The sequence below is a fragment of the Pristiophorus japonicus genome, chromosome 22, assembly GCF_044704955.1.
Source record: "Pristiophorus japonicus isolate sPriJap1 chromosome 22, sPriJap1.hap1, whole genome shotgun sequence".
NCBI classification, from domain to species: Eukaryota; Metazoa; Chordata; class Chondrichthyes; family Pristiophoridae; genus Pristiophorus; species Pristiophorus japonicus.
The window spans coordinates 43,962,295-43,987,387 of NC_091998.1; the positions used below are offsets into that span (position 1 = coordinate 43,962,295).

General features: G+C 45.9%; 1 protein-coding gene across 3 annotated transcripts in view; it reads right to left on the reverse strand.

Annotated features, from left to right (window-relative positions):
• The window catches only part of gpat2 (glycerol-3-phosphate acyltransferase 2, mitochondrial), a 36,932-nt gene extending 14,228 nt beyond the window's left edge, over window positions 1-22,704 (reverse strand). Inside the window, exons 1-14 of one of the 3 annotated variants that reach the window (XM_070866036.1) lie at window positions 22,588-22,704; window positions 17,047-17,129; window positions 16,202-16,327; window positions 15,646-15,719; window positions 14,408-14,515; window positions 14,152-14,280; window positions 13,313-13,412; window positions 12,223-12,359; window positions 10,900-10,999; window positions 8,865-9,074; window positions 7,052-7,159; window positions 6,561-6,646; window positions 2,185-2,303; window positions 5-75 (exon numbers count right to left, since the gene is read on the reverse strand). In XM_070866036.1, coding sequence (XP_070722137.1) covers window positions 5-75; window positions 2,185-2,303; window positions 6,561-6,646; window positions 7,052-7,159; window positions 8,865-9,074; window positions 10,900-10,999; window positions 12,223-12,359; window positions 13,313-13,412; window positions 14,152-14,280; window positions 14,408-14,515; window positions 15,646-15,719; window positions 16,202-16,327; window positions 17,047-17,115 — 1,437 coding nt within the window. In that variant the 5' untranslated portion in view covers window positions 17,116-17,129; window positions 22,588-22,704. Of the gene's footprint in view, window positions 1-4; window positions 76-2,184; window positions 2,304-6,560; window positions 6,647-7,051; window positions 7,160-8,864; window positions 9,075-10,899; window positions 11,000-12,222; window positions 12,360-13,312; window positions 13,413-14,151; window positions 14,281-14,407; window positions 14,516-15,645; window positions 15,720-16,201; window positions 16,328-17,046; window positions 17,130-22,438 lie in introns of all 3 variants that reach the window. The other 2 variants (XM_070866038.1, XM_070866037.1) reach the window with 2 other exon arrangements.
• Window positions 22,705-25,093: the final 2,389 nt, after the last annotated feature.

The following is a 25,093-nucleotide window of genomic DNA, read 5'->3' on the forward strand; positions in this document are numbered from 1 at the left end:
CTACCTGTCGATGCTTGTGGAGGAGGAGACAGGCCATGATGGTAGTCGACATGACAGCCGAGCAGCAAGTAGCAGCTGTCAAGACAGAAAGATTGGGCATTATAGTTACAGCAAATAAAAGTCCTTAGAAACCAATGAAAACTAATTGCTTTGTTCATGTGCAGTCATAATTGGGCTGGTACTTTATTATAGTATCATACAGCACAGGAGGCCGCCATTTGGTTCATCATGCCTGTACCGGGTCTTTGAAAGAGCAGATCAATTTAGTCCCACACCGCAGCTTTTTCCCCCATTACCCTGCAAATGAGTCCTCTTCAAGTACGACTCCAATTGCCTTATGAAAGTTCCCATGGAATCTGATTCCACCGCCTAAGGTAGTGCATTCCAGTTCTCTGTGTGAAGAAATTTCTAATTTCCCCTCCAATTCTTTTGCCAACTTTTAAAAATCTATGACCTATTTGCCAGAGGAAAATGTTTCTCCCTATTTGCTCTATCAAAATCCCTCAATTTTGATCTCAGTTAGGTCTCCCCTAACATTCTCTGCTCTAAAGAGAACAATCCCAGCTTCTCCAATCTCTCCACATAACTGAACTCCCTCACCCCTGCTATCATCCTGGAAAACCTCCTTTGCACCCTCTCCAAGGCCTTGCCATCCTTCCTAAAGTGTGATACCCAGAATTGTACACAATACTCCAGCTGAGACAACCAGAGATTTGTAAAAGATTTAGCATGACTTCCTTGTTTTTGTATTCAAATGCCTTTATTTACAAATAAATGTTTAAGCTGCAGACTGCTGCGTTGGCTTCATCTGTTAAATCTTTGGCATTTCCTTCTCGAGGACACGATTCTTCCTCAAGAACGGAAGGTTCTTTTCAACAGCCTATCAGTTTCAGTGCACAAAGACACAACTAAAATGTATTTTGTCCTGAAAAGGATTATTTTGACCAATGAGTAAGGAATCACCAGCACAGGTTTCACACACAAATTACTGGCTGCCTCACAGAACTGTACTCTTCAATAAATAAGTCCACAACTTTAAAGAGCCAGAAGAGTGTTTGGGGGGGGGGGGGGGGGAGGGGGGAGAAAGGATGAATCATGGGCTGTTCCAAACCAGCTCAAGAGTTGTAGAGTGACGTTGAATGCGAAGAGATTACAGAATTCGAACAGCAAATAATCAGCACTATAATATGCGATAGACAACCACAGCTAGAGCCAATACCATTGCAGTCCCACTCCAGAGACTTGAGCACATTTAATCTGGGCTGACACTCCAGTGCAGTGATGAGGGAGTGCTACACTGTTGGAGGTGCCGTCTTTCGGGTGAGACATTAAACCGAGGCCCTATCTGCTCTCTCCGGTGGACGTAAAAGATCCCATGACACTATTTCAAAGAAGAGCAGGGGAATTATCCCCGGTGTCCTGGCCAATATTTATCCCTCAATCAACATAAGAACAGTTTATCTGGTCATTATCACATTTGTTTGAGAGAGCTTGCTGTGCACAAACTGGCTGCTGTGTTTCCCACATTGCAAGTGACTGCACTCAAAAATATTTCATTGGCTGTAAAGCATTTTGAGACGTCCCTTGGTCGTGAAAGGCGTTATATACATGCAAGTCTTTCTTTCTTTCAGTGGTGCTCAGCAGGTCCAAGAGAATGTAGTAACTGATCAGACTGGATCAAACAGCTCCCTAAACTGACAGCAACCTTGTGCAGGATTAGAGAGCACTTTCTGGATCCATTTTACACTGGTACTTGGACTAACTCCAATATCCTAAACCCCAAGATTTACTCTGGGAGTTCAGTATCTACATAATGGGTGCTATTGTCTTCAGTCTGGTTTTCCCCAGTGACTCCAGCTCACATTCTTACAAGACACAAAACCTCAACCAGCTGTGTGGACAAGGAGGAAGGTTGCCACAGGAAGTGATGCCAAGGTGGCACTTCCTGTAGCCAAGAGCACTGGTTACATCCCTTCAGTATTTCTCACAGCCAGGACGACATGTAACGTTGACACTGTGAAGTCAGACAGTAAAATTGACCAAGCCTGGCACAAACTGCAAATGGAGCTGCAAGAAGACATTAAACAATTTTGAGTGCAATAGCTATATTGATGAAGACACGTATGGAAAAGACAGTGTCCTCAATGGCAGGTCTAGGTGTTCACCAATGTCACTCGATCTTACTGTAAAGCATGTGCCTCCCCAGATCAGCCACCAGTGCTCGGTGATGTCTGCTGAGTTGAGTCAAACCTTCGTTGTTCACAAGACAGTCCTGAGATTTCTCGTAGTACAGAAAGTCGGAGCTGAAACACAATGCCTTTTATCAAGATACTGAGGACAATTTAAAGACAAATAACTCCATCCTTTTAAGTTGTCCTAAACAGCTAGGTTTAAAGGTTTGATTTTCCAGCCTTTCATAATCAACGAGCAAGGAATCTATCCCTATTCAGTAAAACAGTCCGACAAGCAGTTATCTTATAGTTTAAACTCATGAAGTATCAAAAGGACAAACCACAACATGACTACAGTGGTAACTGAATTTCCTTTTTGATCCATGCTAGACTTAGCTTCAAGGCTCCCATCTATATCATCATGCATCACTTCTGCTGGAGTTTCCCAGAAGAGTATGGTGAGAAGCAGCCGGGTGCAGTTGGCCCAATCGGATTAAGGGTGCAAGTATAAGGGAATCGCTTTGAATCAGGATGCACTCATTTTCTCAAGTGGAATGATGTCCCGTCTTTTCACTGCTCTATCTTTTATGCATTTTAATAAAAATCTGGTCTTGAATCATAGGGCTCACATTTTGGACTCCCGCTAGAACGGCGCACATCAGAGAGGCCCGCCTAATTTGTAGAATATAAATTGCGCCAAATACTTACCTCGCAATTCTCTGATAGCTGCAGGTCGTTTCTAGCTCGGCGCGACACAGCAGGAGCTGCTGGGGACAGAGCTACAGCCCTGCGCCAAAAACAGTGCCGGCAGCTGTGTGTGTGCGCAGTGAAGGCTGCGCGCGTGCGCAGTAGCTCCCGGCCCTCCCAGCGCGACCCGTCTCCCAGGCGACGACCCTGTCCCAGGCCGAAGGGACGTCGCCCCCTATCCCGGGCCGAGTGCCCTGACATATCTTACCTCGTCGGCGGGGCCCGCCCACCCGGCATCGCGCTGGGGGCGGGCCCCACCCGAAGAGTCGTCGGCGTCTTCTGCGTGCGGGTCCCGCCCGAAGTCCTTGGCGGGGGCCAGCTTCGGCGGCGGGGCCCACCCACCTGGCCTTTTGCTGGGGACGGGCCCCACCTGAAGAGTCGTCAGCGTCAGCAGCCCGGCATCGGCTGCGTGCGGGCCCTGCCCGAAGTCCTCGGCGGAGCCCGGCTTAGCCGGCAGGGCCCCCCCCCCCCCACCTCGCTGGGGCAGGCCCTGCCCGAAGAGATGTCTGCATTGGCGGCTGCCCGGCATCGGCTGCATGTGGGCCCCGCCCGAAGTCCTCGGCGGGACCCAGCTTTGTCGTCTTCTGCCCCCTCCCCCCCGTTCTTCTTCTCCCCCCTCACCCTTTTCTCTCTTCCCCCCCCGCCCTTTCTCTCTTCTCTTCCTCCCCCCCGCCCTCTTTCTTTCTTTTCTTCTCCCCCCCCTTTCTCTCTCTCACTCTCTCTTCCCCCCTTCTCACTCTCTCTTCTCCCCCCTTCTCCCCTCCCCTTTCTCTCACTCTCTCTCCCCCCCTCCCTCCCTCCCCTTTCTCTCTCTCTCTCTCTCTCTCCTCCCCCCCCCGCCCCCTCTCTCCTCCTCCCCCCCCGCTCCCCCTCTCTCTCTTCTCCCCCCGCTCCCCTCTTCTCTTTCTTCTCCCCCCCGCTCCTCTTTCTCTCTCTTCTCCCCCCTCTCTCTTCTCCCCCACCCCCCGCTCCTCTCTCTTTTTCTTCTCCCCCCCCCCCGCTCCTCTCTCTCCTCTCCCCCCCCCTCTCTCTCCCTCCCCCTCTCTCCTCTCCCCCCCCTCCTCTCTCCTCTCCCCCCCCTCTCTCTCCTCTCCCCCCCCCCCCCATCTCTCTCTCTCTCCTATTCCCCCCCCCCCCATCTCTCTCCTCTCTCCTCTCCCCCCCCCCCATCTCTCTCTCTCTCCTCTGCCCCCCCCCCATCTCTCTCTCTCTCCTCTTCCCCCCCATCTCTCTCTCTCCTCTCCCCCTTCCTCTCTCTCTCTCTCTCTCTCTCCTCTCCCCCCCCCCCTCTCTCTCCTCTCTCTCTTCTCCCCCTCCTCTCTCTCTCTCTTCTCCCCCTCCTCTCTCTCTCTCTTCTCCCCCTCCTCTCTCTCTCTCTTCTCCCCCTCCTCTCTCTCTCTCTTCTCCCCCTCCTCTCTCTCTCTCTTCTCCCCCTCCTCTCTCTCTCTCTTCTCCCCCTCCTCTCTCCCTCTCTTCTCCCCCGCCTCTCTCCCTCTCTCTTCTCCCCCTCCTCTCTCTCTCTCTCTCTTCTCCCCCTCCTCTCTCTCTCTCTTCTCCCCCTCCTCTCTCTCTCTCTTCTCCCCCTCCTCTCTCTCTCTCTTCTCCCCCTCCTCTCTCTCTCTCTCTCTCTCTTCTCCCCCTCCTCTCTCTCTCTCTCTTCTCCCCTTCCTCTCTCTCTCTCTCTTCTCCCCCTCCTCTCTCTCTCTTCTCCCCCTCCTCTCTCTCTCTTCTCCCCTCCTCCTCTCTCTTCTCCCCCTCCTCCTCTCTCTTCTCCCCCTCCTCCTCTCTCTTCTCCCCCTCCTCCTCTCTCTTCTCCCCCTCCTCCTCTCTCTTCTCCCCCCCCTTCTCCCCCCCCCTCCTCTCTCTTCTCCCCCCCCTCCTCTCTCTTCTCCCCCCCCTCCTCTCTCTTCTCCCCCCCTCCTCTCTCTTCTCCCCCCCTCCTCTCTCTTCTCCCCCCCCTCCTCTCTCTTCTCCCCCCCCTCCTCTCTCTTCTCCCCCCCCTCCTCTCTCTTCTCCCCCCCTCCTCTCTCTTCTCCCCCCCTCCTCTCTCTTCTCCCCCCCTCCTCTCTCTTCTCCCCCCCTCCTCTCTCTTCTCCCCCCCTCCTCTCTCTTCTCCCCCCCTCCTCTCTCTTCTCCCCCCCTCCTCTCTCTTCTCCCCCCCCTCCTCTCTCTTCTCCCCCCCCTCCTCTCTCTTCTCCCCCCCCCTCCTCTCTCTTCTCCCCCCCCTCCTCTCTCTTCTCCCCCCCCCTCCTCTCTCTTCTCCCCCCCTCCTCTCTCTCTCTTCTCTCCCCCCCACCCTCTCTCTCTCCCCTCTCCCCCCCACCCTCTCTCTCTCCCCCCCACCCTCTCTCTCTCTTCTCTCCCCCCCCACCCTCTCTCTCTCTCTCTCTCTTCCACCCCCCCTCTCTCTTCTACCCGGTGCTGCAGTAGGTGAGTAGAAATAATTTTTTATTTATTGAGTGATTTTTTAATTATTTTTTTGTTATTTTTAAATTTTTTTTGATTTGATTTATTGGTTTATTTTTTGATTTATTTATCATTTATTATTGATGATGGCTCTTTATTTGTAAAAGTGACGTGTTTGATGTTTGTAAACTCCCCCCCACCCCCACCTCCCACTTCTCTCGTTCCCTACGCCTGATTTCTAAGTGTAGGCAAAGTTTTTCTGAGCGTACAAAAATCTACACTTACACCATTCTAAGTTAGTTTGGAGTAAGTTTTCACTGCCTAAACTTGCAAAACAGGCAGAAGTGGCTGGACACACCCACTTTTGAAAAAAAAATCTGTTCTAAAAGGAAACTGTTCTAACTCACTAGAACTGGAGCAAACTAAATGCCGAGAATTGCAATTTCTAAGATTCTCCATTCTAAAGTAATTGCTCCAAAAAAATAGGAGCAACTCAGGCCGAAACTTGACCCCATAGAATTTACAGCAAACAAAGAAGCCATTTAGCTTATTGTACCTGTGTCTACAGCTATTGATCTAACTCTCATTTCCCTGCTCTCTCTCTGGATCATTTTATATTCTTTCTTTTCAAATACTTAGCAAGTTTCCTCTCAAATTATGATGTAGTCGCTGCCTCAATAGCCATTGGGGTTAGGCATTCCATGTTCTCTGAAAAACATTTCTTCCAACTTCCCTCTTCATTCTTGTAATGATAATCCTGAGAATGTTACTGATCTGCCAACCAACAGAAACTATTTTAATTCTGTCAAAAGTTTTCATACACAAGAAAAAGCTCCACTAGGGCCCCTCTTAACCTACTTCCTTCCAGTGGAAAAAAAAGCCCCCAATTTTTGAGCCTTTCTGATCAAGTTCCTCTCAACTGTTCTTTTGCCTGAAATGTAATGCTTCATATTTCTCTGCAATGAACTGCATCTACTACCACCATGGCAAGCTGAGAGCAGGCCAGGGATTGAAGTTAGCAACTTCCGGTTGATGTAGCTCAGTACCACACCTGGCAGAGCATTTACTTACTGAGACACAGGCAGCTAGCATTCACTTCTATTGAAAACATTGTTATAAAATTAAAGTTGAGCTTTCATTTATTCCATCCTGCTGGAGAAGCCTACAATTTTAACAGGCGCCCTTTGATGAACTGGGAGTCAGTGCTTAAATAACTCAGAACACACTATTTCTCACCTGTATCCCAGCACGTACGGCAACAAGATCTTCTGCAGTGGAATCGCAGAAGTACGCAAATGGATTCCTTCATTCTCTACGTAATCCTGGAGCAGAGAATAAAAGCACATAAACCAGACACTACAGACACAGACCAGGCCCCCTCCCCATGCTCAAACAGATGAATGGTATAGCAGAAATTTCAAATCATTCAAGGAATCACACAGATAAAAACCTGCTTCTACCCATCTGTGGCACAGTATGTTGGATAGCCAAACATCGACTAGTGTGTAGTCTAACCCAGCTCTCTCCTGATTATTATATAGGATGCCCAGAGCTAGAATGTGGTTTAGACTGAATTCAGCACCAAACTATATTTTTTTAATGCACACGTAAATGGATTATTAAACAAATGCAGAGCAGAATTCAATGCTCACTTTGGTTACTGGATGATTACATCTCGTTACCAGCATATACACATGTGCTCCAACATTAACAAATCCAGTCCATACCTTCAATGAAAATGGTTGACCAAAATCCACCCGGATGCAGCCGTACTTCTTTTGTAGAAATCTGAGCACCCAACAAATTGCTGCAAAAACCGTATTCCTTCTAGTACCCTGCACAATACAAGACATTTACAGCATATGAAACCTCTGCTTAGGAAACTCCTGTAAGGAATACAGGACCACAGAAGGTCTGTGTGTCAGACTGAGGTGAGATTCTGGTTGTGTGACAGCACAAGCCCTCATTGGCACAAACCTACATTGAGGAGATTTTCACCTTGCAGTTTTCTCCTACCCTCGTGTAAAGATGCTGACCCTGAATTTCCTTGATATCCATCACAGCAGAAAGTTACGCCATTCACCAAGTGAGAGAGAGTTGCACCCAATTTGCCTGGGTAGCTAATTTGCTTATGAAGTGATGCAAGTTCTGGCATATCTGCGTTCTAAAAGCTGTCGGGCAGCTGAGGCCTCAGGAAACTTCAGTGCCGGAGCAGCATAGTCTCGGTGAAGACATCTATCTTCACTTAGGGTCAGCAAAGGAAGGCGCTAAGGATTCTTTTGACCCTTTTTCAATTGATCAGCTCAGGACATCTCACACCTTTAGTTACAGGCCAGGTGTGTCTATGATTCTGCCTGAATCAGCTGACTGGGGCGGGAGAAGCAGCTGCACCTAACTTTCCAAATGTGCTATTCTGGCATAAAAGGAAATTCCCTGGCATAACATCGCTAAGTGCTCCTATGCAAAGCAGCCCCACAGGGTTGGTCAGGTGAATCGTCAACTGCCAAAAAGATTGAGCAATCTCACGTCTGGTGCATAAGTGGTGTAATGCGCTAACTGCAAGTTTCCTCAATTTTTTTTTAAGCATAGGGACGGTGTAAGTGATGCAGTTAGCAAAGAAATTCAGGGCCGCCGACTTTTTGCTGGGGAAAAGTTACACAAAGCACCAGCCACCTTTAGGTACCTCACACCCAAGTGGCCATTTTTCATGTCAGCAAATGTCAACAAAATATTTGTCAGGGGTTATATGAGTGGAGACCATACAAGGTCCTCAACCCATGTCCATTTTCCAGATGTCAATGGATACTGATCAGAAGTGGAAACCCTACCCCAATTTTCCTCCTCTTTAGCCCAGCAGCAGCTAAGGCCAATTCCAGTGCCCCTGCTGCTGCCCCAGCTGAGATCAGCTCACTAAGCACCGGTGTCACAGTGTCAAGATTGACTTAGTTGGCAACTCTTGTCTGGAGACAGAAGGAGTTGAGCACATAATGTAGGGGAACACTTCAGTGCAGCATTAAAGAACTGCAAATTCAGAGGAGCCATCCTGCATAAGAGGTATTAAACCAAGGCTCTGTCTGCCTGGTCAGGTGGATATAAAAGATCCAAATCACTTTGGATTTGAAGGGCAGGAAGTTTGCCCGTTTTCCTGATCAATATTCCTCTCTTGACCAACACTGCTGCTTTTTGTGGGACCTTGCTGTGTGCAAAGTAGCTGCCAAGCTTGCCGATAAAAGCAACTGTACTTGAAAAGCGACCCGTTGATTGTGAAATACTTTGGGGGATCTCCTGAGGACAAGATAGTGCAATCCTAAGTACAAAGTCTTTCTTTCTTTACGATTTAGGCAATAGGAGAAGCCCATACCGTCTAAAATTATGGTGTTTCAACAAAGGAGAAAGTACTAACAACTCACATTCAGATGAAACCAAGATCCTTTCACAAGCTAGGAATAAAAACCACATGCAGGTTTTGTACTACGAAACTCAGCCACTGGGCTTAGTAATTTGCACATCTTCTACCAGAACACACAGAAAATCCCTTACCATCTGTTCCAAGCAGTTTCCTTCAACGATACGATCATAAGAGACACCCACGGGTATCAGTACAGCATCTGGTATAGCATGATTATGAAAAGCATCAAACACCCGGGCCAGCCACACTAAACCTGTGAGACAGGGCCGTCCGGAACATGGAACATCATCTTCCAGGTAAACTGCCAGACTCTGCTGCTCGTGCAGCAGTTCCTCGATATACTGCAACATCAGAAATAGACAGTGAGACAGAGCAACTCCTTCAGACCTGCAGCCAAATATGTTAATGGGGAGCCTATTAGTCCAGAATCCTGCAACTATCATACTGTACCAGAGCAGTATGTGATGGGGTTGTGTGCTTACAGTTCTCCACAGGAAAGTGTGCGATCGCCTCAAGCACAAGGTGGAGGACACACATTTAATCATATTGAAGGAGCAGTAGCAGTGACTAGATGCAGACAGATCCCTGGCAGCAGGCTGCCTTTCCACATACATGGCAGGTTGAGATTTAAACAGAGGGAAAGAAAATATTTTGTTTTAAAGCACACCCCTTAAAAATAACTCATTCCCAAATCCACTCTTAAGAAAACAAAAAATGATTTTAAAATTCCAAAATGTGACAGCCAGTATGGGCTGTTTCATCATTGGAGGAATTGCGAATGGAGCTGTACACAAATAGTCAGTAAACATCCCCACTCCAGACCTTATGATGGGGAGTGAGGGATCATTAATGAAGCAGCTTAACATGGCTGGGCCAAGGACAATGCCCTGAGGAACTCCTACAGCAGTGGCTTGGGGCTGCGATCATTGACCTCCAATCACCATCTTGAGTCATGTATGACTCCAGCCACTGAAGGCTTTATCCTCGACTTGTAAGGCTAATTTCCCCAAATTCCAAAGATCTGCAATGACAGGCCAAAGAGCTATAGCCTTTTAACGATGCTACAGTGAAAGATCCATTAGGAGCAGTAACAGGAGACAGACAGAGAGATAGCAACCCAATCCCAGAACTTATCGATGCAGCACCTGGTTCTACCCCCTGTTGACCATTCACTATACCAATCCCTAACTCAGGAACATCCTATTTTTAGGCTCAGTTTTTTTGGCACTTCTATTTTCTTTTAGATCAGTTGAAGAAAAATTCAAAATGATCAAAACATGCATCAACCACTAGCGATTAATGGGTGATAAGTTGACGTCGAGACCCATCTCCTTTCTCGTCAGATGTTGACAGGCCTGCTGTGGCTTCCCAGCTATTTCTGCTGGTATTCCAAGGGTGGATTTCATTCAGTGTTCCTCAGTTACGAGACGTGGTGCTGTCTGGTTTTGAAAAATTTCAGGAATGGGTCAATGCACTCAACTGTGCCACATGTGTTCAACTTCAGAGGAAGGAAGTCAATACTTGTCTAACTTCGAGACTTCAATAGCACAGTGTTCACAGCAACAGGGTGTGCTTACATTGTTAGCCATGTGAGGCTGGGTGCTTAAAAATATGTTTGCACATTAAACTCAGGCCAGCTGAGGAATTTATTTTAACCAGATTTATGAGGTGTCATCTATTTCAGTCCAAATTACTTTTTTCTTAAAACAAACGTTAGCCCCGCTCCCCATTTTCTGTTCTGCTTCAAGCCCGACTCTTACTGAAAACCATCAGATGAGCCAAGTCTAAATTTTATATAAATTGCTGGCAAATATTTTAACATTCTTGGATACCGCAGTATTTGTTAAATATTCTCTCCACAGCAAGGCCTTTGCAAACAATTTCTACTTGTGGTTTAATGTTGAGTATGTTCAATAGGGATTGGTGAGAAGGAGTTATATTACATATTAGCAGAGGTCTGGTCAATTCCCCCCAGGAGGATTCTGTTCCAATCACTTGTATTTCACAGGAACTAGTTTTGTGCCTGTTGGAAGTGACAAAGACAATGTGACTCACATCCATCAGACAAACTTGTATTGTTTGAGCTCAAGTTGTCTCTGAGATCAGATGCTGCAAATTCAGATTTTTAATGAGTGCATCAATACAAAAACCACTTTTCAAACTAACCGAATTTAAGACAGCCTTGTACAAGTGCTCCCCGGGGCTGGTCCTGGTTCCATGTACTATCTGTGGAGTGAAGACTCCTCCCAATTTCCGAAGCAGAGCCCTGATCAGTTGAAAGAAACCAGCAGAGAGTGTCACACAAAAGGTCACCTTCACACTGTGGCATCAAAGACATTTTGAAGACTTTCTACCAGAGCAGTTGCTAAGCATAAACCTGCGCGCAATTCCAGAGGTGACCTTCCGACCATCCCATTACAACTCTGTGACCTCTGATCCTTGGGTCCTGGCATTCAAGTTCACCAGCTGTGTTTCAAATATGTTCCTGCATTGCTGTCAGGCAGCAAACTCACCTTTTATACAGAGAGGGAGTCTGGGATTGTGTAGGAGACAACAACTAGTTAAGAGAAGCAGCGAGCTAGTTTCTGTACCTTTTTAAAAAAAATCTTTATTGCAATGTAAATGTATTGTAATTCCTAACTTGAACTATGGCTGGAGCGCTATGATAAGAAGGCTGAGGTTGGGAAGTAAACCACTCTGGCATCAGTTTTGCTGGCCAGTTAATTATTTTGACATTACCAAACCTCTGACATCCCTGAACCAAGCAGCACCCACCGAACCAGCTGAGTTAGGAGCTGGAAAGGTAGCAGTACCCTTGACACACAAGAGCAGAGGTTATCTGCAGCTTTCAAATCATGGCATATGCTTGATGTCTATCAACGACTTGGACGTGGGTGTACAGGGCACAATTTCAAAATTTTCCGATGACACAAAACTTGGAAGTATAGTGAAGTGAGGAGGAGAGCGATCGACTTCAGGAAGACAGACAGGCTGGTGAAATGAGCCGACACGTGGCAGATGAAATTTAATGCAGAAAAGTGTGAAGTGATGCATTTTGGTAGAAAGAATGAGGAAAGGACATATAAACTAAATGGTACAATCCTAAAGGGGGTGCACGAACAGAGAGACCTGGGGATATGTGTGCATAAATTGTTGAAGGTGGCAGGGTAGGTTGAGAAAGCAATTAAAAAGGCTGATGGAATCCTGGGCTTCATAAATAGAGATATTTATGAAGCCCAAGCAACAGATATTCTGTCACTTACAGTACTACAACGGTCACATACACACCCACACAAAAATCTTCTGCTCACAATCACTGTTGAATGCTCTTAATGAGGATTACAAGGAGCTGCACAATTGACACCAACACCTGAGTACCAGCCGCAACAAGACCGAGGACAGACTCTTTATTCTGAGAAAAGAGTGAATTACTTTCCTGTTTCACACATCTCATTTACTCAGAGCGGCTCAAGGACTTAGTGAAGTTACCTGAGCAACGGGAGCTGGACGTCTTCCCCACAAGTAATGTACGGGACTCTGATACTGTGGCAGAAAAGGACAAAGGTAACCAGCAGGTAGTCCAGGCGAGACTTACGAACAGGGAGAAAGATGAACGGACCATCGTACTGTCAAAAATACAAAAAATATTTCCCCACGTTTAATGCAGATATGGTTGTGTACATAAATATTCACTGCACTGTCACCCAACACTGTGATAGGATACAATGCAAAGTCAGTGCAACTGATCCTATTTAAATAGGAACATGGTTAATTGCAACATTGCTACCTACATTCTAGAATCAGCAACTGATTCCCAATATGTTGCAATCAATTCTGCTTAAAGGGACCAAACTAATAAATCCAACCATGTTATTTCCTCCAGGGTGTTCCAGTTAACTGGCTGCAATCATATAACAGTGCAGTGATGTGTGCACCTGCAAGAGTTGACTGTAGGGTCATGTAACCATTGATCATTTACTTACACACGTCTGCTCGACAATAAAACTAAGTGAAGGCTAGTGTTGAGATCTGCTGCAGTACTGAGACTCTGCCACCAAGGGGCAATGGTGCTCCTTTGATCTGTACGAATGCAGCCCAGTAGTACAGTCATCATAGGCAGTCCCTCGGAATCGAGGAAGACTTGCTTCCACTCTAAAAATAAGTCCTTAAGTGACTGAACAGTCCAACACGAGAACCACAGTCCCTGTCACAGGTGGGACAGACAGTCGGTGAGGGAAAGGGTGGGTGGGACTGGTTTGCCGCACGCTCTTTCTGCTGTCTACACTTGGTTTCTGCATGCTCTCGGCGATGAGACTCGAGGTGCTCAGCACCCTCCCAGATGCACTTCCTCCACTTACGGCGGTCTTTGGCCAGGGATTCCCAGGTGTCGGTGGGAATGTTACACTTTATCAGGGAGGCTTTGAGGGTGTCCTTGAAACATTTCCTCTGCCCACTTCGGGCTCATTTGCCGTGAAGGAGTACAGTACACAGCTTTCAATGCATTCAGAAACGGCAACATTTTAGATTGTAAACCAGTTCTTCTACAGTTCTCCAAACAGGTAAAAGATCAGTGCCTCACCTCTGCCCTCGCCTTCCGCAGCATCTCAAGTTGCCCTCGGTGTACTTGCAGATTCACAAAAACCCAGTTAATTACTTTCAGCAGGACCCAACTAGTCAACCTAAGAGGGGTAAAACAGACACCATATCACATAGCTCTGACTTCAACCAGATTTCCATCTGGCTATTTGTACCACTTATACAATAGTGTAATGGTACTTTTATTTTATTTCTGGTTCTTTATGGAAATTTAATTACGTAGTGAACCAAAAGCAGATTCGTAACCCAGGTGTCCGACACAAAAGCAGCGCCATAACCAAACCAGGAAACTGAGAAACCCATAGACAATTTGTTTGCCCAACAGAGTGCTCATACACTCACTCCAGAAGGACACAGCCCACTTGTTCAATTTCAAGAGCCATTGCACAGATAGGCACAGCCAAGGCTTGAGAACCCCCCAGTGCACTCAGGAGACCGCTGGAGTTTAACTTGCTAAAGTCCGCACAGAGAAGCTTCCATACTTCCTAGTAGTCCCCAGTTGGGACACTACGACACATTAGGGCATTGGCTTACAGCCATAAGGGACAAATCCTAACCGTAGCGACAGGTCAACCCATCCAGGTGCCGTTACTAAGCGAGGCTGGCTAGTTAACCACCAGCCTTCCTTTTCTTTGGAGGTGGACTGAGGTGAAACTGCAAGTATGGACAGGAACATTTCTTCCAGCGCGAGTTTTGCAGCAGCAGTGCACCATTGTTGGCACACTGTTTCATCAACCCCAATGACAAACTGGTACACTTTGGGCAGAGTGGACTAGCTCTTTACCTCTCTCTAAAATACACAGTCGCAAAATCATCCCATACCTGAGGAAGAGGGGTGAGATTGTAGCTTGGATCTGGTGCAAGATTCCCAGCACATTCCTCAAGTTATGAGGTATTTTCTGGTCAGATATAGGTGTGTTAGATAAGCTCTCCTTAATTGCATCCTGCACTCTGTACAAACAGAATCAGTTATTTTACCAATAATAACCTCATTCAAAGGATGAAAGGAAAGAAGGGAAAGACAGACGGTGGGAGAATATTCCTGTGGAATTAGCATCTGTACTGTTAGATCTCTCACCTGGCGCTGTTCATTACTTTGTGCTCCAGAAAGGGGACATCTGGGTAAACTATTCGCTCATCAACAAACAGCAAATAGCAGAGGCGTCGAGCCAGCCAGCCTCGGTACCTGTAAGAGCAGGGCGGGAAAGGATGATTTCACAGTAATCATCCACACGCAGCTCAGTGTTAAATATGCTTACTGCTCAAAACCTTGTGGAATAGAGGGAGGGTGAAGATGAGCAACTTACATATAGGCTGTGGAGCTTGATGTTAAACACGGGCAAAAAAAAATCACGTAACAACACAAAAAGCACTCATTATTGACATGGATGGTATTAGATTACAAACATCTGGAGCTCAACTTCATCCCAATTCATTTTGTTCACTTAATCATCACAATATAGCAAAAAATGAATCATTGTGTAAGGTTCTGCATTTTACAGAGAATAATATTACGGTCAATATAATTCCTTGTTTGCTGATATAAGCATCCTGTAGCATGTTGGCAGCAATAAGCTCTAAGTTACACATCTGCTGCTGGTTAACAATTTTTTTTGATTTGTTCCTGGGATGTGGGCGTCACTGGCAAGGCCAGCATTTATTGCCCATCCCTAATTGCCCTCAAGAAGGTGGTAGTGAGCCACAGTCCGTGTGGTGAATATTAGCGCACATGCCCTTCTCATGTGCCAGAACCCAAGCTTTAACTGCCAGAATCTGCATCACCACCTAGTTACTGTACAATAGCACACGTACAGACTCTCAAAAGAAGCACCGTTATAGTTTGTTATGGTCACCCCACAACCGAGAGAACACTATGCACCACACAGGATTAATGTAACGCACTAGGACAACAATATCAACATGTGTCATATTCCTAGAATCTATGCTCTAATCTAGAAACAGCGCTGTGGGATTTTCAGATTTGTGCAAGCTGCTGAGACCAGCACATTTTCTGAAGCTAGCCAGGAGCCATGTTCCCAACGGTCTCATACATCTGGCAGCAGTGTGTATACAGGTGGGAACTACTAGTGCACCCCAGCATATAGGCAGCTGCAGCTTTCTCAACCGAACCTTGGTACTCAAATAAACATTGGGAAGCATTTATTCAGCCAGTGCACTGTCACTCCCGTGGAAATTGTTGGTAGCTCTGGGGGTGGTTATGAGAAAGACCCAAGAGAGTAAAAACTCTTCATTCTGTATCCTTTTAAACCAGAGTCAAAAACAGCAATTTGTTTGCAACCTCATCTTTCAACGTACCTCGTCTGCGTCTCAGTAACAAGGATAGCATTTCGAAATCCCAGCAAGGTTAAGTAATTATGGAAAAGCAAGCCCTGAAACACAGACAATTTTACTGTAGGAAGCTGTATCCATGATAGAAAGGTAAAGAAGCTGCAAGTGCCTGTGAGGATGATGTATGTGTGACAACCACAGGAGAAATGTTGGTTCATGAAGCTGGAAGGAACAAAATATAAACTGTAAAAAGATCGTGTGGAGGTGAAATCCAATGTGCAACAATGCTATCCCAGGGTGACTAGCTCCATTTAAAAATGCAGAATGTTGAATACCGCACCAAACATTGTATACTTTATAATATTTTAGAAAATAACTTTACAATTAACACCAAAAATACTTGTTTTTTTTCTTTGAGGGTCACTTCATTATCTTTGATGCACTAAGTCAAAATGAGTCCCATCTCCCTCCACCCTCCCCCCCAACTATCTCAGTGCTGCACCGTCTTCAGAATGTTGATCAGCTCCAAAAGCTGTGCCCAGCCAGGGCTCCATTTCTCTCCAAGTGCGTGCATGCCTCTTACCCAGCTTTGGGGTGCACATATGTAACAACAGCGACCCACGAACGGTCGGGTATTCCCCAAGAGGAGACTAACCCCTTCAGATGGTAAGCTTAAAACCAGCCTTGATAACAGGCCTCTGCGCTCCACCTAAGAAGCAAACAAAAAGAGTTATTCCTTAAGGAACAACAGTCAGCGCGCATTGACAGCATAGCAATATTAGAATATGAAATACCTATGATGGCAAAAAGTGCCTTTTTAAAATATAAAGATACATTCCTAATTATTAGCTTATAAAAGAACCCTGCACTGGCATCTACTGCCGAGCAGGTAATAGAAGAATGTTATAGAATGGTGATGAATATCTTCTCTCAAATTGCTGAGACCAAGATTTATTTGCTGTAATTAGTATTTTCAACAATAAATAGAGAAAGTGCTGGAGATAATGCAGCATCTATGGATAGGGAAACAGTGTTAACGTTTCAGGTCGATTACCTTTCGTCAGAACTGGAAAAGGTTAGAGATATACCAGTTTTAAACAAGTACGAAGGCAGGGGAGGGGAGGAAAGAGCAAGAGGTTTGCGCTAGGTTGGAAGGCAGGAGTGATTAGATGACAAAAGGGTTGATGGTGCAAGGCAAAAGGGGGTGGTAATGGGACAAAGTAAAGAAACAAAGGATGTGTCTAAAGGAGCTCTAAATGGCAACAGAGGAACCTAGCTGTCATGATTAAATAAAAGCAGCCACTGCACTTTACAGCAATTCATTGCGTGAAGCATTTTGAGGCATTTATGAGAGACGCTAAGGTGCAGGATAAAGGCAATTCCTTATTTTAACTGATGTAGCACAAGAAAAGAAAAAGAATGGCTTACTTTATTGATGAATTCAGTTGATTCTTCCGGAGCAGAGACCTGAACACCCCTATCGTGCTGTAAAGCCATGGTATCTGTCCAATCTGGGAGGAAATTGATAGAAAAGTTAATTAAGTATGGCAATTACTACAGTAATAGATACTCCTTGCATATAAATAAGTTGATTTGCATATCAGTCTTTGTTTCCCTTGGCTGAAAATTTGCAAAACAGGTGGCCCAGGAAGACTGGCATTTTTCCTTAGCCTGCTAGAAGTCAGGGTGTTGATTCAGATAGTCTTCTCCCACATTATTGTATGGTCCCTGCATGTGAACACAGGATAAAACTCATCATCATAGGCAGTCCCTCGGAGTCGAGGAAGACTTGCTTCCACTCTTAACATGAGTTCTTAGGTGGCTGTACAGTCCAATACGAGAACCACGTCTCTGTCACAGGTGGGGCAGATAGTCGTTGAGGGAAGGGGTGGGTGGGACTGGTTTGCCGCACGCTCTTTCCGCTGTCTGTGCTTGATTTCTGCACGCCTCGGCGACGAGATTCGAGGTGCTCAGTGACCTCCCGGATGCGCATCCTCCACTTAGGGCGGTCTTTGGCCAGGGTCTCCCAGGTGTCAGTGAGGATGTTGCACATTATCAGGGAAGCTTTGAGGGTGTCCTTGTAACGTTTCCGCTGCCCACCTTTGGCTCGTTTACCGTGAAGGAGTTCAGAGTAGAGCGCTTGCTTTGGGAGTCTCGTGTCTGGCATGCAAACTATGTGGCCAGCCCAGCGGAGCTGATCAAGTGTGGTCAATGCTTCGATGCTGGGGATGTTGGCCTGGTCGAGGACGCTAATTTTGTTGAGTCTGTCCTCCCAGGGGATTTGTAGGATCTTGCGGAGACATCGTTGGTGGTATTACTCCAGCGACTGTATAGGGTCCATGTTTCTGAGCCATACAGGAAGGTGCCAGGTCCAAGACCACCCCAACCTCTGTCGTAGAGCTACAGTACGCGGACGACACCTGCGTCTGCGCACATAGAGGCTGAACTCCAGGATATAGTCGACGTATTTACTGAGGCGTACGAAAGCTTGGGCCTTACGCTAAACATCAGCAAAACAAAGGTCCTCCACCAGCCTGTCCTTACCGCACAGCACTGTCCCCCAGTCATCCACGGCGCGGCCCTGGACAATGAGGACCACTTCCCATATCTCGGGAGTCTTCTATCAACAAGAGCAGGCATTGACGCCGAGATCCAACATCGCTTCCAGTGCGCCAATGCCGCCTTCGGCTGCCTGAGGAAGAGTGTTTGAAGACCAAGCCCTCAAAACTGCCACCAAGCTCATGGCCTACAGGGCTGTAATACCTGCCCTCCTGTATGGCTCAGAAACATGGTCCATGTACAGGATAAGAGTACCACGCAAAAGTAAACAGAAACTAACAACTGCAACCGGGAGGGTAAAAATAGAAAGCACAGGACTTGGCAATAATTGGCTCAGCAAAGAGAAATGTCAAGTAGGATTGTTTCTCCTCATAACTATCCAAGACACGTGTGGAAATAGGATTAAGCTTGGCTGTGATGTCTCCTTGAATTAAATTGACCACATTCACTATAAAAACTGACAGAAATGATGGAAAGATGCTGAAGAGCAAGCAGTATGTGTGCGAACACACCCAAAGCAAAGAATCAATGCTTTTGGGAGAAGGGAGAGAAATGGCAATAAACAAACACATGTATCTGTGCAACAATTACAATGTTACAGGAACTCTGGCTACTACTGGAAGAACATGTGCCTCAGTGAAAGTGATTTCAAAGCAAACTCTGTGCCATTTACAGATTTGCATAGCAACTTTGAAGACTTCCTATCTTCCAGGATTCTTCAAAATGTCTACTGGGGCGGGGAGGAAGGCATCTCAGCTATAAAAGAACTGAATCCTCAGGAGCACAACAGTAATTCCAGGGATTTGAAGAGGCTCGAACTGGCAGCATTCCATTATGTCGAGCAGGTTCCAGGTTTCACAACAGCTTGAGAAGGCAATCACCCTCCTCCACAACTATGATCATTAACTTGCATATTAACAAGGCGACCAGGAGGCTATGAAATAGTCTATGTTCTAGACACTAGAGTTGGCCAGATGAACTGAAGTGGCTTTTCCAGTCCTGGAGATTCCCGTCATTGCACTGCTAGGCAGTACCAGATTGCACATCTTTTGTAGCACATTGATAATGGGGCATAGCGGTTAGTGCCAGTCTCAAGTGGCGTGTCTGTTGTTGGAAGACCTTCCAAATTGGAATCTGCTCCCATCAATAGCTACCTTGATTCCTGCTCAAAGGATTTACCAACCTCTTATACCTTACCACTGTTCGAGAGGTTAACTGTCTAAGAGTTAGATTCAGAAAATTGAATGAAGGCAAGTCATCTGCCGACAGAAGGAGGACAATGTTCAATTAATTCTTGCATTGTGAATGGCTGAATAATTTATGCCATTTTTAAAAAATGAGTCTCAGAATTTGGTTGATGCTGGCACAGCTGCATTTATTGCCCATTCCTAGTTGCCCTAAGATGGTGATGAACCTTCTCCTTAAATCGCTAGTCTTTGTGGTGATGGTGATCCCACAATGGTGTTAGGTAGGGAATTCTAGAATATTGACTCAGCAATGATGAAGGAAAAGGGTATATATCCAAGTCAAGATGCTGTGTGATTTGGTAGTGATGGTGTTCTCATAACATTGCTGCTCTTGTTCTTCTCAGTCATGGATATTGCAATGCGAGGACATTCTGTTGAAGTAAACTTGGTAAATTGCAGCAGTGCATCCCATAGGTTGTACATGCCACAAAGTACATCAGTGGTGGATAGAGTCTAGTAGCAGAAGCAATTATGCAAACTGCTCAGTTGTAGATGGTGTCGAGCTTCGTGTGTTGTTGCACTCAACCAGGCTAGTAGTCCATCAGACTCCTGAAATAAGCCACTCAGTATATTGCAGAGTACCCGGCCGCAGCCCTGCTCTTGTGACCACAGCATTGATACAGCTATCCCAATTCAACTTCTGGTCAATGATGATTCCCAAGATATTGAAGGACTCTTATTGTGGAGTCATTTGAAGGTCATGGGGAGATGACTGGGCTTTCTCTTATTCAAGATGGTCATTGCCCAGCACCTGTGTGGCATATATGTTACCTGCCAATTGTCAGCCCAAGCCTGCATGCTATCCAGATCCTCCTGTTGGCTGGCATGGGCTACTTTCATAATCAGAGGATCTGTGAATGGAGCTAAACGGGGTCATCGTCAGCAAACAGCCCCACTCCTGACTTAAGATAAGAGGAAAGGTCATTAATGAAGAGGCTGAAGATGACTGGGCCAAGAGCGCTTCCCTGAGGAAATCCTGCAGTGATATCCTAAACCTGTGATGACTGGCTTCCAACAATTTTCTTTTGCATCAGGATGGCTCCAGCCACTGGAGGGACCCCAGTGACTTCAGTGTTGCTAGGGCTCCTTGGTGTCATTCGCAGTTGAATGCCACCTTGATGTCATTGGCAGCTACTCTCATCCCTCCTCTGACATTCAGTTCTTGAATCTGGATCAAGGCTGCGATACAGTCTGAAGGCGACCTGAACTGGGCATCAACAAGCAGGTTACTGCCGAATCGTGTTGCTTGATGACACTATTAATGACTGCATCCATTACTTTACTCATGATTGGGAAGCCGATAGGCAGTAATTGGCCAGGTTAGATTTAACTAATTTCTTGCGAATAGAACATACCTGAGCAATCTTCCACTACAACACAAGATTGTAGAAGCTTCTAAATTGATATTAACAGATGGATTAAGCTTTATGGGCTGGACTTTCCCGAAAAACCGCCACCACCAGATTGTCGGCCCAAAAAGACCGCTAAGATTCTTCAAATAACGCTGGCAAAAAATTGCATAAAAAAGGGAAAAAATACCGCCCGGCAAGAAAATGGATCTTACATAGATTCTCGGCGGTTAAATACAATCCTGGGCAAATTGGGCGGTTCTTAACCAGAATGGGCGGTAATTACTCAAATTTAGACCGAGGCTGCAGCTGGGCCGAGGGAGGGGGGAACAAACACACAAAAAAAAATTTCCAATGAAACAAAAAATAAAAGAATCAGAAAACATTCTCAAGACCCTTTTTAACTTAATTGGCGTAAAAGAATTTTAAAAGAATTCTTTAAAAAAAACCTTTAACTTACCTTTCTTTGCAGGAGTACTTACCTACCGCCCAGCTCTGGCTGCTTTTCGTGGGTGTTTTTTTTTTCAATCTTACCTACGGGTCACCGCCGAGTCAAAACTCGGGAGGTGGCATTTTTTTTCACCGGTGCACGTGGATGGTCCACTCCCCAGCAATATTTTGAAAATTCCGGCGGAACTCTTTGAAAAAAATTAAGTGGAAACTTTCGCCGGGTGGTTCTCTGCCAAAAACGAGCAGTACCGCCGAGAAAACCGCCGAAAATGAAGAGGAAAGTCTAACCCTATGTGCTTGTACACTACTTATGCTGTAATTAAGTTTTTTTTTAAATGCCATACTTACTAACTAGTTCAGACTCTTAAAACAAGGGATTTCTCTCATGAACAAATTGAAAGATTTGGCAATCGAGCACAGAAGTCAACCACACTATGTGAATTGCTGGGCAAGTGCCTTGGGCAATCAGTTGGACTGCCAGCCACCCGGGTTGAGTGGCCTGTAGAAATGTCTGAAATATGAATCTCAAACCAAAACACTCGTTAAAATAAATGAATTTTTTCCACTTATTTTAGTGCCAATGTTTTGAGCACAGCTCTGTGATGCCCTTTTGGAATATTTTTCCATTTTAAAGACACCCGCTAGATTCAAGTTGTTAGGATTGCCAACTCTTGTTGGGCATATTGATGAAGGTTCCATCACCTGACCTCACACCCAGATAAACAATGTTTTTTTCCCCTCTCCAATATTTTTGTGACTAATTATCAAAGAAAATTAAAATAAAACAATTGCCCATAGTGCAATGTTTCTCCTGGGCTGCTTTTGCAGCAGCATCCGGGAGATAAATCTTTAATTCCTGGCAACTCCAGGACAATTCCAGCAACCTCTAGTTAGGTTAGCGCTCTATGTGGAGCTTCGACAGGCGAGCACCGGGGGGCAGGGCAGAGCAAACGTTTCAAGGACACCCTCAAAGCCTCCTTGATAAAGTGCAACATCCCTACCGACACCTGGGAATCCCTGGCCAAAGCCTGCCCAAAGCAGAGGAAGTGCATCCGGGAGGGCGCTGAGCACCTCGAGTCTCATCGCCGAGAGCGTGCAGAAACCAAGTGGAAGGAGCATGCGGCAAACCAGACTCCCCACCCACCCTTTCCCTCAACCACTGTCTGTCCCACCTGTGAAAGGGACTGTGGTTCCTGTATTGGACTGTTCAATCACCTGAGCACTAACTTTTAGAGTGGAAGCAAGTCTTCCTTGATTCCGAGGGCCTGCCTATGATGATGATGATTGGGGTTTATAACTAATCTTCAGCAACTGCAGAGCAAACAATCAGTCTCTCTCCCACCCCCGAGTATAGAGCCACTGACCACCACGGGCCCGATTCACAACCGAGACCTCGAGGTTTGAAGGGATCCGCCCTATGAGGCCCACACGCCGGCTCGCGTTCCCGCAACTGCAGAAACGGACAACACCCAGCGTCCGCGCGTCACCCGCACTGCGCACGCGCCGCCCCGCGCATTCCGCGCGTCACCCGCACTGCGCACGCGCCGCCTCGCGCATTCCGCGCCGCCTCCTCATTGGTCAAAGCGCTGGGCTGCGATTGTTCCTTCCTGAACAGACTGGGGCTGGCACTGAGGAAGTTCTTCAGTGTGTTTAATGGGTGTTTTGCATGAGTGCTATACTTATGGTTGGTATTGTCATTAGGAGTATTATGCACGTTCTTCAGAGTGTTTCTGGGTGTTTTACATTAGTTTACATTTACATTCAGAGTGTTTCTGGGTGTTTTACATTAGTTTACATTTACATTTACTTCTGGTAGGTTTGGCACTGGCAGTGAGCAAGTTCTTAAGTGTGTTTTGCATTAGTGCTATACTTATGGTTGATATTGTCACTGGGAGTATTATGCACGTTCTTCAGCGTGTTTCTGGGTGTGTAACATCAGTGCTACACGTCTGGTTAGGTTTGGCACTGGCCGTGGGCAAGTTCTACAGTGTGTTTAATGTGTGTTTAACATCAGTGCTGCACTTCTGGCCATTAAAGTGCCTCACCATACCCATTTTACAACAAAGCCAGTATTTGATGAGAGGTTGTCACTGGTAAATTTGATCAGGAATCAAATAAATCTTCAGCTTGCTGCCACCAAGTCAGAAAATTTGGGTTTATTCAAACATACCATTACGTTGCTGCTCATCCAACGTTAAAAGAGTCTGATGAGCTAACTCCCGCTGCTCACTGCTTTATATTTCCCCAACAGGATTTTTTTGTTTGGAATGATGTTTCATCAAGTCACACAAATGCGTGAGAAACAATGACACCATTACAAGCAAGAGCAATCCCACAGAGGTGTGCAATGGAGAGGTGTTGAAGGAAAATGGTGTTGCTGGCCATGTCGGAGGTCGGCGTCTGCAGAGAGGACAAGGAGAAATAGTGCACCACAGTCATTTTCTTAGGCGCATTTCACGTTTTAAAAGTTTTTTCATACCAAAAAAGATTTAATTTACTCTTAAACTGATTAGTGTACACCAATGAAACTATTAAATGGTGCAGTATTTTAAATCAGATTGCTTACAAGTGGAGACTGGCACCCTTATTGGAAATGCTTATTTTTTTGATAACCCCTTTTACAGCTGTATTAGTTAAACTGCACCAGTTTGCCACTCTTAAATACATCAAGGAATACTCTTCAATGGAAAGAAAAATAAACAATTTTGTTCTATTATGCTGCCCGATTTGAGTTGGTTCATGGAAGATTTCACATGTGATTTATGCAAATAAATTTTTGTGAAAACTTAAACTATAACCTAAGTAGTGCACATTTCAGGCGGCCAAAGCGGAAACACTACTCCACTATCTTAACGGCTACTGAAATCTCAACCACAGCTAGTTGGAATCCCTAATTTTTTATAAATACATTGTTTTTTAGTTTCAGATTAAGCCAAAGACTAAAACAATATATTGCTAATACTATAAGCACAGAATGAGATTCAGGCCACTGTCAAAGAGCCCCGTACAAATGTTCCAATATATCTTAATATTTGTTCTTATGGTGTAGATGGCACTGGCAGGGTAGTATTTATTGCCCATCCCGTGTTGCCATCGAGGCATTGTGAGTCAACCATGTTATGTGGGATTGGAGCAACATGTCATCATCATAGGCGGCCCCTGGCACAAGGATGACTTGCTTTCACACCAAAAGGGACGAGTTTGCAGGTGTTTCAATGAAGGACCAGATGTTCCAGTCCTGAACTCCAGGGATGGAAGATGCCTGTGCATGGATTTTTTTAATGTTTGGTGGCCGTTGTGCACCAGCCACTACATAGGCTTGACAGAGCTAGGCCTTTACAAAGATGGGAGGAAAAGCAATGTGTGAGGAGGACATAAAAAATCTGCAAAAGGAAATAGACAGGCTAAGTGAGTGGGCAAAAAATTTGGCAGATGGAGTATAATGTTGGAAAGTGTGAGGTCATGCACTTTGGCAGAAAAAAAATCAAAGAGTGTTATTATTTAAATGGAGAAAGATTGCAAAGTGCCGCAGCGGGACCTTGGGACACTTGTGCATGAAACACAAAAGGATATATGCAGGTACAGCAAGTGATCATGAAGGCCAATGGTATCTTGGCCTTTATTGCAAAGGGGATGGAGTATAAATGCAGGGAAGTCTTACAAAGCTAAATAAGGTATTGGTGAGGCCACACCTGGAATACTGCGTGCAGTTTTGGTTTCTATATTTATGAAAGGATGTACTTGCTTTGGAGGCAGTTCAGAGAAGGTTCATTAGGTTGATTCCGGGGATGGGGGGTTGACTTATGAGGAAAGGTTGAGTAGGTTGGGCCTCTACTCATTGGAATTCAGAAGAATGAGAGGTGATCTTAT